At 41.7% G+C, this 10,986-nt stretch overlaps 1 protein-coding gene across 8 annotated transcripts in view; it reads left to right on the plus strand.

Annotated features, from left to right (window-relative positions):
* Positions 1-10,947, plus strand: part of LOC134619949 (plakophilin-4-like) — a 69,310-nt gene extending 58,363 nt beyond the window's left edge. For all 8 annotated transcript variants that reach the window (XM_063465747.1, XM_063465745.1, XM_063465749.1 and 5 more), the window contains 10 exons: positions 347-464; positions 2,373-2,567; positions 3,608-3,781; positions 4,107-4,257; positions 5,489-5,681; positions 5,836-5,920; positions 7,963-8,080; positions 8,197-8,328; positions 8,447-8,520; positions 8,833-10,947. In XM_063465747.1, the coding sequence (XP_063321817.1) occupies positions 347-464; positions 2,373-2,567; positions 3,608-3,781; positions 4,107-4,257; positions 5,489-5,681; positions 5,836-5,920; positions 7,963-8,080; positions 8,197-8,328; positions 8,447-8,520; positions 8,833-9,090 (1,498 nt within the window). In that variant the 3' untranslated portion in view covers positions 9,091-10,947. The remainder of the gene's footprint in view (positions 1-346; positions 465-2,372; positions 2,568-3,607; positions 3,782-4,106; positions 4,258-5,488; positions 5,682-5,835; positions 5,921-7,962; positions 8,081-8,196; positions 8,329-8,446; positions 8,521-8,832) is intronic.
* Positions 10,948-10,986: the final 39 nt, after the last annotated feature.

The following is a 10,986-nucleotide window of genomic DNA, read 5'->3' on the forward strand; positions in this document are numbered from 1 at the left end:
CGGGCACTTTGCTTCACTTAGACTGGCGTGAGGCTGTAGGTTGATGGTATGGAAATGCATTGTGGGATTTCTTTGCTGCTGTTGTGCAGTCTTCTCATGGCAGCTTTCCATTAGCAGCAGCTGGAAGTTCCTATTGGAGGATCAGCTCCCTTCTTTACTGTATCCAGGCAGGTTTGAATCCACCCAGTGGGGGAATCCACACACTGCACCTCAGTCTGAATTAATGTGTGTTTCCTTTTGTGTGTGTGTGTGTGTGTGTGTGTGTGTGTGTGTGTGTGTGTGTGTGTGTGTGTGTGTGTGTGTGTGTGTGTGTGTGTGTGTGTGTGTGTGTGTGTGTGTGTGTCAGGAACCTGAGCTCAGCAGGGGAGGAGGCGAGGAGTCAGCTGCGGTGCTGTGAAGGTCTGGTCGACTCGCTGCTCCACGTCCTCAGAGCCTGCGTCAACACCTCCGATTACGACAGCAAGGTGCAGCAAAGCACAAACACACACAGATGCACATGAGTGTGTGAGTCATGTTTTGTCACAGTTTATCCCCGAGAGTCATCCCAACTTAACCTGACCCAGACACAGCTGGAACCGCACTCTGGGGACCTGAATCTGATCCCTCAATACTCACATACTGCAGTATGTGCAAACTACAGCTACTGAGACTGCTGTTATAAGGATGCCCTGATTTAAACCAGTAAGAGTTTAACATCCATCCTTTATAATTTATGTGGTCTGTAAAGGGCTCTGCCAGAACACATATTTACTATTTGTTTCTTTTTTTTTTGTTACACGTTGAGTATTTAATTAGACAGAGACCTTTGACTGCTTGCTGCTCAAGATTTCTTTGAGGGAAGTCAAAAGTTCTTTTTTCTGACAAATTTTCCTACTAAAACTTTAATTTTGACCTATTAAGTACAATAAGTGGTCGTCACAGTTACTTAGTTACCATTATATGTGATTGTATGTGGCCAGGCCACATAAACGTACTATACATGTGTTTAGATGTTACGCATTCATAAATTCAGCTACAATTTTGACCACCAGGGTGCAACGTTTTACCAGTGTGTGTGATGAAATGTTTTCAGGGGTGTGCAGATGTTTAGCATTTGCTGTCTGATTTTAAATTATTAATACAATAATGTATTGAAATGTAGGCAAATCTTTTTAAATGCTAACTTGACTCACTTGCACCATCCTGTGGTACAAATTGGTATTGCATGGAAGTGAACCCTGGCCTGTGTTCATCTTCAGTTGATAACCCTTCAACACTTCACAGATAGATCCATAAGTACTTAAACAGTGACCCACAGTTTTACTTCTGTATATCTAAAATCCAAAGCAATATTCAATAATAGTCTTAAATATCGCTTGTAGCTGAGCAATATTACACTGACCTAATGTGGAAACAAACAGATCTATAGTAATAGTAGTAGTTATAGTAACAAAAATAATAGCCTGCTAGCAATAAAATGGTAATATATATACATTTGAATGTTTAAATACTGACTTTTGGTGGAAACCTGATAATAACAAGGTAATCTTAGCTAATATAATACTGGAACTAATCCTACCTCGTGTGCCGAGCATTCTTCTGTGTTTGACAGTAACAGTATAAACACTGTGTTTAATATTGTGCATGATTTCCTGGAAACATATTTGGTAGTTTATGTGTCAGAACCAGCAATCAGGGCTGCAAAACACAACACTGCACATCTCCTACTATCTCTGTGGTAATAGTTCCTATAATTGAAAACCTAGGAACAGAAAAATGTGTTTCAAGAATCAAACATAGGTGTTGTGGCTATCTTGTATTGCACCACCAAGTAAAAAAATTATATTTATATATATATACCTATATAGGCTTAATGATCATCTGTAGTTCACAAAAGATTCATTGATGTGAAAATAAAAGACGCTAATCTTTAATAATAATATTAAAAGTTAATATAAAGCTTGAACCTCTATAACATGAAAACAAGCAAACTGGGGAAACACCAAGGGCATCACATGTTCAGTACAGAAAATACAACTACAGCACAGAAGTGTTGCAGACGTGTGGCATAATATCATCATTATGCAAACAAGAAGAGCATGTAGTGTCCCAGCCACCTTAGCTAACAAATAGAAATAAATAGATTAAGCAATAAAACATCGATGTCAGTGGTCTGAAAATTCTAAACTACTTGCACAGACAAAACGTCATATAACAGAAATAAACCTTTTGCACCATCCACAGGCTGAAACAAGAGCTCTGCAGAGCAGATGTCTAATGTTAGATTTTATGTGAAAACTTTCCTCTAGCACCACCATCAGGTTTCATTAGCAGGAAACACAGAAGAAGAAGCAGAAACAAAAGAAATGCTCAGTTCTCATTTTTACTTTCAGATAGTGGAGAACAGCGTCTGCACCCTGAGGAACCTTTCGTACCGCCTGGAGATGGAGATGCCCTCCTCTCGTCTCCTCGGCAACCAGGAGCTGGACACCCTGCTGGGGTTCTCCTCCCCAGCCAAGGAGCTGGACTACCTCTGCTGGGGCAAGAGGAGGCGTGGCAGGAAGAGAGGCGGCTGGCCCGACTCCAAGGTACGACTGAGACCATTTACAGGCGTTCTTTTAAAGCATGAAAAGATGTTTATGTGCTTTAAAAGTACTAAAAATATACAAGATGTGTAGAAGAGCAGTTACCTGCTGAGCAATTTGAGAACTCAAAAGCTAGTCTGGTGATCTCAGGGAAGCCTCCAGTTTATACCTGGTGCAGTCAAAAATGTACCCTGATCTGTCTGCTGGGGTCAGAGTGCAGATAGATCTTTAAATAGCTATTGGATGGTGTTTTATTTTTTTCAGAATATTCAAACCTTTTGCCCTCCAAACGGACTCTTTACCTGAATGCAGTGGGACTGATCCACAACAGAAACCACAAAAATCTCACCTTTTGCCTTCATATAATTTATCCTGACAGGAAAACTGGGCAACTGCACAGCTGTGAGGTTTGCTGTCCTCTGTATTCGTCAGCAAGTGAAAGCAAATATGAGCCATGACGGGTCCTTGTAGCTCTAGATTTAAACTGAAAACTGAAATCCTCAAAAGTCCTTAGCTGCCAGGCAGGCGATAAAGACGAAGACCACAGAGAAGCTTCATGGATCGATTCATAGTTGGTGTGACAGAGGAAGATGATAGAGACAGGATGAGACGGAGGCAGATAATCTGCTGTGGAGACTCATCATGGGAACAGCTTCTTCATTGATTGGTTGATTAGGTTATACAAATCATAATGAGAAATCAAAAACTCTGAAATGAACCCTGAAAGAAAGGAAGGAAAGATGGAAGCAAATAAGGGAAAATGAAGGTCATTTTTCCACAAATATATTCTGTTTACAGCCATCTGAACTGAATCATTGTATAATTTGGATAAAGAGAAATGAATTGGCTGCTCCGTGGGTTAGTTATTGATTCTAAGCTGGTTTTAGGTGCTTGTTTTTATGTAAAGAGTTTATGTAAATAAAATTTTCCCTCTCCTGGATCAAGCAACCCTTAGAGGAATCGCCCTTTAAGCAGTTTAAGCAATCCCAATTATACAAACTCGACTTCACTTTCTGTGCCTTTGATTGGTGCGTTTGTCGCAGTGGGACGGCGTCGGGCCAATCCCGGGTTTCTCCCAGTCTCTGAGAGGAGCGGAGCTGCTGTGGCACCCGATGGTGGTGAAGCCGTACCTCAACCTGCTGGCTGAAAGCTCCAACCCCGCCACCCTGGAGGGCGCTGCCGGGTCCCTGCAGAACCTCTCTGCAGGAAACTGGAAGGTAAGACCTCGTCTACGGCTAACACAAGGTGCAGATTTTCCTAATTATAGACAGTACTGTGGAAAAGTCTTGAGCCACCAAGCAGCCAGACGTGTTTGCGCTCTTGAGCAATAGTTCTCCAGACTTTCTGATCTGTTTCTTTGGAACATCAGAACAAGCCATCAGCTTTCATCTCAGTCCTATTCTGCCAACTTCAAACCTCCAGTGAATACAAACAGAGACATCGCAGGTCAAGTCTTGTGTTTGTCACAGTATTAATCTGATGGGGGAAAACAATATTTTACTCCTTTCGGGGCATTTAAAACTCTGTTTCCTTTTTTTGCAGTTCTCGGCCTACATCCGAGCAGCGGTGCGTAAGGAGAAGGGCCTTCCCATCCTGGTGGAGCTGCTGAGGATGGATAACGACCGGGTGGTCTGCTCCGTCGCCACCGCTCTGCGTAACATGGCATTGGACAGCCGCAACAAGGAACTGATAGGTACACACACACACCCCTCAACTGTTTATTCAAAGCCAGCACATAAAGTGCATTCACTCTACTCAGAGTCTTTGACATTACGTTGCCCCCTAGTGGTGACACAATCCTACATTTGTGCCCTCTCCTATCTGCAAACAAATTACAGTTAAAGTAGAGTTAATGCCTAAATGCTGCTCCTGGGAAGGGTGAACACCTGAAACTTACCCGTGAACAGTCATTCTTGGGTTGTGGCATCTTGCCACGCCCAAGTATAGAGCTGCAGTAAAAGGAACGAAAGACGGCCACTAAAACTGATTCAGCAAAACTAAACATCTCTTAATACTCTGCCTGTAAACAAACAGCACTGTTACACATTTACACATGTTCAGTGCTTAATGAAATCCTGAAGTGGGTGCACAAATTTCAGAAGTATACATCCATACAGGTTCAAACATATACTTAAATATATATATAAGAGACTTTGGGAAGGCCATTCCTGAAGCTTAATGCTAGCTTGCTTTATCCACTCGAAAACCAGTTGTGATGTGTGTTTGGGATCGTTGACCTGCTGTAACATCCAACTGTGCCCACATTTCCATTTGTTGGAAGTTGTTGATTAGAGGTGAGGTTCAAGATTTTGGAGGTAGTCCTCCTCCTTCATTATTCCATCAATTTTGTGCAAAGTGCCACAGCAAAACAGCCCCAGAGCATGATGCTACCACCACGCTCTTGTTCTCAGGTTTTGAGAGCCGTACCTTTACTCCTCTAAACATACATCTTGTCATTTTGACCAAAAAGCTCAATCTTTGTCTTCTCTGACTATAAAGCTTTTCGCCAGAAGGTATTTGGCTCGTCTATATTGGAGCAGGGGCTTCTTTCTTGATCAACACCCTTTAAGTCCATGGTAATGTAAAACTCACTCCACTGTGGACGGTGACGCTGGTGTTCCAGATGTTTTCAGTTCATGGCAGGTTTGAGCCCTGGAGTCATCTTGTCTTCTTCTTCTTGGCAAATTGGTGACACGACTGAATTACATGTACTTATTATTGTTTGATCTGATGATCTTTGAATCTGCAGTTGTTTAGAAATGGCTCAAAGAGAGCTTCCCAACTTTTGTAAATCTACAATTCTCCAACATAAATTCAAACTTGTGCAACCAATTCTTGTTTGTTAAACTTGTTTGTTAATCCACTAAGAGCAGATCCAGACCTTCTCTAAATCTAACATCTGTGTTCTGTCTCTCCACCTGCAGGAAAGTACGCCATGCGGGATCTGGTGAACCGGCTGCCTGGCGGCAGTCCCTCTGTGCTGTCAGACGACACGGTGGCATCGGTCTGTTGCACGCTGCATGAAGTCATCAGCCGCAACATGGAAAACGCCAAAGCTTTAGCCGACAGCGGAGGCATCGAGAAACTGGTGGATATCAGCAAAGGTCGAGGGAAAGGGTAAGACGTGACCACCTCCATGTTTTTATTATTGAACTTATTTCGCCATGTTTATAATGAACATCTACCACTGTGACAGGTGATGGGTGACAGAAAATCAGGCACTTCTTAACTGGTTTAACTCATTTTATTTTACATACCGTGTGTGTCATAGATATTCGATGAAGGTTGTGAAGGCAGCTGCTCAGGTGCTGAACACCCTGTGGCAGTACAGAGAGCTGAGGACCCTCTACAAACAGGTGGGTACGAGCAGACACATGTGGAAGAACTCACACTGATGGAATTGAAACTCCGTTTACACATCAAGAAATTTAAAGGCTATTTCAGGGAGATGCTGATTATCATTATTATCGTCTGTTTGTAATTCAGGGCACGGTATCAATTCAAGGCCTTCATTAACCAAAGTCTCTTTCAGAAGTGCACTCCCTTCTGTTAATCTGACTTCATTTGAAGGTTCAAGGTTCTTTATTCGTCACATGCATAGTTATACAAGTATAACACACGGTGAAATGTAACCTGACACACTCCTTGACTTGTGGAAATGGGGGGAGGAAGAACATTATCTATTATATACATTAGGTGAATGTGCAGTAGTAGCATTGTATGCAGCAAGCAGGTGAATTCTGTACTGTATTTGAATGAGAGTCCCTTGGTCACATCTATCAAAATGTGGGTGCTAAGATAAGAAAAGGCTATCAGTATATCACGTCCCTCGGGGCATGTGATAAAAGTGACCTATGTACTGTGGAGTCTTAAAAAATTTGAAGCGATGGGACAAGCGGAGGACAAAACAAGAGGTATCGGGCCTAAAAAAAATGTGTATCTAGTGCAGATGAAGAGTGTCCGGAAAAAAATGTCCTCAAGAAAGGAAAAAATCAAGCACTGATCATCACAATGATCCCAAACACACTGCCAATGCAATAAATACCTGGACAGAGAAACCCACAGTGGAACACTATATCAGCCATGGATCGGCCTTCCCAGAGCCCGGACCTCAGCATTATTGAAGCAGTGTGGGATCACGTTGACAGAGAACAGAACAGAAACATCCAAAGAAGAGCTTTGAATGTCCTTCAAGAAGCCTGGAGAACTATTCCTGAAGACTACTTAAAGAAATGACAAGAAAGCTGCCTAAGAGAGTTCAGACTGTGCTGAAGAATAAAGGTGGTCACACCAAATACTCGTTAGCATGATACAAACTGTTTTTCCCTTATATGCTTGTATTTACATGTGTTTTTGCACATGCTTCAATAAATCACTGTTCCTGTTTCAACTATAAAGAAAGGAGAAACATCCACAGCCGAAGGGACATGTTTCGTGCCATGAGGATGACTCATGATGTAGGATCTGCATAAATGACACATGCTGTAAAAGTCTTATCTTATATGATTCATAGGTTAGCCAGATTTGAAACAGCAGCCACTGATATTACCAATTAAACACAGCAGCTGTTATGAAAGCCAAATTGACAAAGAATAAAGGAATTCACCACTGACTGTTACAGCCACAGGCAAAATTCGTAACAAACTTGTAACTCTTATGCTGTAAAAGTGTTGTGGCACAGGATTCACACTGATGAAACCTTCCGGTCCAGTTGCTGCTTAGTAAATCTGGATGGGCGCCACCAATTCTGGTCATGACTTTTATGGTCAGAATTTCTAGGAACAGCCAAAGGGTGGAGGGTCTCAAGATGTCATCTCAGTCTTTTGCAGATGATGTGGTTCTTTTGGCTCCGTCGGGGGATGGCCTCTGTTTGCTTTGGGGTGGTTTACAGTTGAGTGTGAAGCAACAGGGTGGGAATCAAGTCTGAGGCCATGGTTCTCTGACAGAAAATTAAATTCAGTTCAAATTATTATATAGCAACAGTTGCCTCAAGGTGATTTATAGTGTAAGGTAAAGAACCTACAATACTGTTCCCCACAGAAGATCAGGTGGGGGTGGTCAGGGAGGTCTGTGGCAGAAGGTGAATGGATGAAATCTAAGTAAATGCAGTAATTTAAGTACATGTAGGTCCTCAACCATTCCCCCAGCAGGTGCTGCAGCAATTTGAGCATCTAAATTCCAACAGCCTTGGAAACGTTTAATGGTTTTTGTTTTTTCCAATATCCCTAACTTAATTCCTTAAGTCTTTTGTCTATTCTATAGAGCCAATTTTGTTTTTTGGGGTTACGTTTTAAATGTATGTTTTCATATTTTTTCATATTAAACAAACCCTGCAGGAGCTCCTACATGTGTGCACAAGCATCCCTCTTTATTTTCTTTTTGTCGTACATATGAACAGGATGGCTGGAACTACACCCACTTCGTCACCCCCGTCTCCACTCTGGAGCGGGACCGATACCGCTCTCAGCCGACCCTACCCACCAGCCCAATGCAGATGTCCCCCGTCATTCAGTCAGGTGCGAGAGACATCAAACCGATGATCATATTTCAGTAATAGATTGTTGGGGGGGGGAGACAGGATTTGGTTTTAATCATATCACTGTTTTATTTTTCTGGTTGGCTTTGTTTTCAGGCGGTAGTGCAACATCCTCGCCAGCGATGCTCGGGATAAGAAGACACAGTTCAAACTATCAGAGGGCCCAGTCATCTATGCAACTCGACACATATTACGGAGACAACAGTTTACACAAACGACAGTACACAGGTTTGTGGCGTCCCTGAGGGATCTATACACGTGCCACTGGTGTTTCTCTCAAACAACCACACATTTCAGTTTGGAGTTATATTTATTTTTCTCTCTACTTCTGAATTTTTCACCTCAGGGTCAGAGAAGAAAACCCCATATTTCATCGGGACCTATTCCTCCCAGTCAGGAGAGGATCTGAGAAGATCCCAGGTAAGAAGCCTTTTGTTGTTACATCATACAATAATGTTGTGCTCAATCATCCAGGTAAGGATGATTGAGCATGAAATTGCCATGGCAATGGCAATTTCATAGCACATTTCATTATTTATTTCATTCACAAACTCACTGTGCTTAAAACGGGCGATAAACATAAAGCATATGTAAGTTTATAATAAAAACAGTAAAATAAAACTTGAGTTCTTTTGGTTCTGTCTAAATCGACAGATTCTTAGTGGGCAGGTAATGATGTTTTCTCAGTTTGGTTGATTTTATATAGACTGACTGATTACATTGTGTTCCAAGCACCCAGAGCCATTCTACGACGAACCTGACAGGAAGAACTTCAACAGCTACAGAATGTACCTGTCGTCCCCACAAGGCTACGGCGAGGAGCACTTTGAGGACGAACCGGCCCACCTGACCCCGTCGTCTCCAGACGGCTACGCCACCCAGTCGCTCCGATTCAAAGCCAACACCAACTATGTGGACTTCTACTCCACCACACGGAGGCCTTCAAACAGGGCGAACAAATTCACCGGCTCCCCCGACTCGTGGGTGTAGAAAGAAAACAGACGCCATGGACATCAAGTCTTCACCACATTGGCTGTCCGTTCCTGTGGGTGTATGTGTGCAGGGAGTGCGTTGTGTGGCTGCGTGAAAGGTTGCGGATGCATGTGGATATGTATGTGTGTGTCTGTACTGAAACTGTGCTGAATGACCAGGGCTTGGTTTGCCACGTGCAGCTTTTGACTAAGTCAGACCGCACGATAATAATACCCGAAAAAAAATTATCCCTTTATTTTTGACTCCGAAGCTAAAAACAAACCAAACAAACACAAAAAAGTCAAAGTTTTATCAGAGGTTTATTGCATAACATAAAGAAGCAGTGCTGTATGAAATTGTTCGCTAGTTTTATGAGCTTCAGGCTGCAAAACTAGAATATTCTGAAATATTTCCACCATGTTGTTTGGCTGTTGCGTACAACTTATAATTCCCACACACTTGTAAAGGTGTTGGTTAGAGGCACGAACAGTCTAAAAGATGGACGTAGCCACCGTTACCTTACCCACCCCCCTCAGTGAAGTCCCTTCGAGCTGAGTGTTTTCTGGCTAAATGTGACAAATGAGGAGTGGATCTACCGCACCCACTCCCATACCTTGCTTTATCAGCCTTTCATCCTTTTTGACACTAACAGGGACCACAATTTGCAAAATAAACACTATGCTGTACTCAGTAACACTTGAAAGTAGCGACTGAGACCATGAACTCATTGGGAAAATGTTTACTGAGGTTGCATAGACTTCTACAATCTACAGTAAGAGCCAGAAATCCTTAGAGAAGAGTTTGTATGCTTTAAATCCCGGAAAGATTAAATCAGATTAAACTGGGAACTCCCCAGTTATCCAGGACTATCTCATAGAACCCCTATCAAACTGGAAGTGTGGCAGTTCTTGTGTATATTTCAATTCAAGACAATTCTCTGATATAGCTATGACCTTACTGAGACTCGGTGTGTTAACCACGATGTTAAATATTGGAAATCATCGCCAAGAGTGAACAACCATCAAGGATCAAAAGTAAGTCTTGTTGCTTTGATTATACTAAATTGGATTCTTTCTAGGGAAGATTTTGCATTTTAATTGATAGGTTTTTTTTGTAAACAATGATCAGGATGTGAAACAAATTGTCTTGGGCTTTGCCATTTCTACCAGAAGCTAAGTCTACAGACTAGCTAATGGGTTCCCAAGGCTTAGTCAAAAGGTGCTTTTTAAACAAAAAAAGAAAAAAACCTAGCCCTAACATTGTTGTTTACTCGAGTGTTTGTTCACGTCAACTGATTTCATTTTTCTCTGCAGTAAAAGTGTGCAGTGTGTTGGCTTTATAACATAAATATCGTCTGCCAGCATCATCTTGAATGCAAGAGAAAAAGAAACTTGCTGAAGCTGAGGATCACACCTGGGACAAATTCTATTTACCAGTTAAATAAAACCACTACTTCAAACAACATAAAAGCTGCTCTAAATATTATTTGACCTGGGTTTGGAGATGAACATCCTCACTCTCATGAACCTTTAAAGACTCAGAGAACCGGGGTTAAACCTGTAACCCTCTGCTTTTCTGTAATGTTGGCCAAAAGTGCAGTATATCATAAAGTATGTGAAATATGTGGAAAAACAAAAGTGAAAATCTATTTGTACAGATAAAAATGGTTTAACTGTCCTGTTACATTGTTGTATTCAATATGTAGAACTTTCTTATGTGATTGTGAGGAAGATTTTTGTATTATTTATCGATTATTTTTATTAATTTAATTGTGACCTGACCAAAATACCCAATCTGTCTGTTCTGTCTAAAACTGATAATGATGATGTGTTACAGAGGGAAATAATATGTATAGGGATTAAAGATTATATCACGATGAGACACCTGGAAGTTGCGGTTTTCTTCTAATTTTGA

Source organism: Pelmatolapia mariae, linkage group LG23 (genome assembly GCF_036321145.2).
Source record: "Pelmatolapia mariae isolate MD_Pm_ZW linkage group LG23, Pm_UMD_F_2, whole genome shotgun sequence".
Lineage (NCBI taxonomy): Eukaryota > Metazoa > Chordata > Actinopteri > Cichliformes > Cichlidae > Pelmatolapia > Pelmatolapia mariae.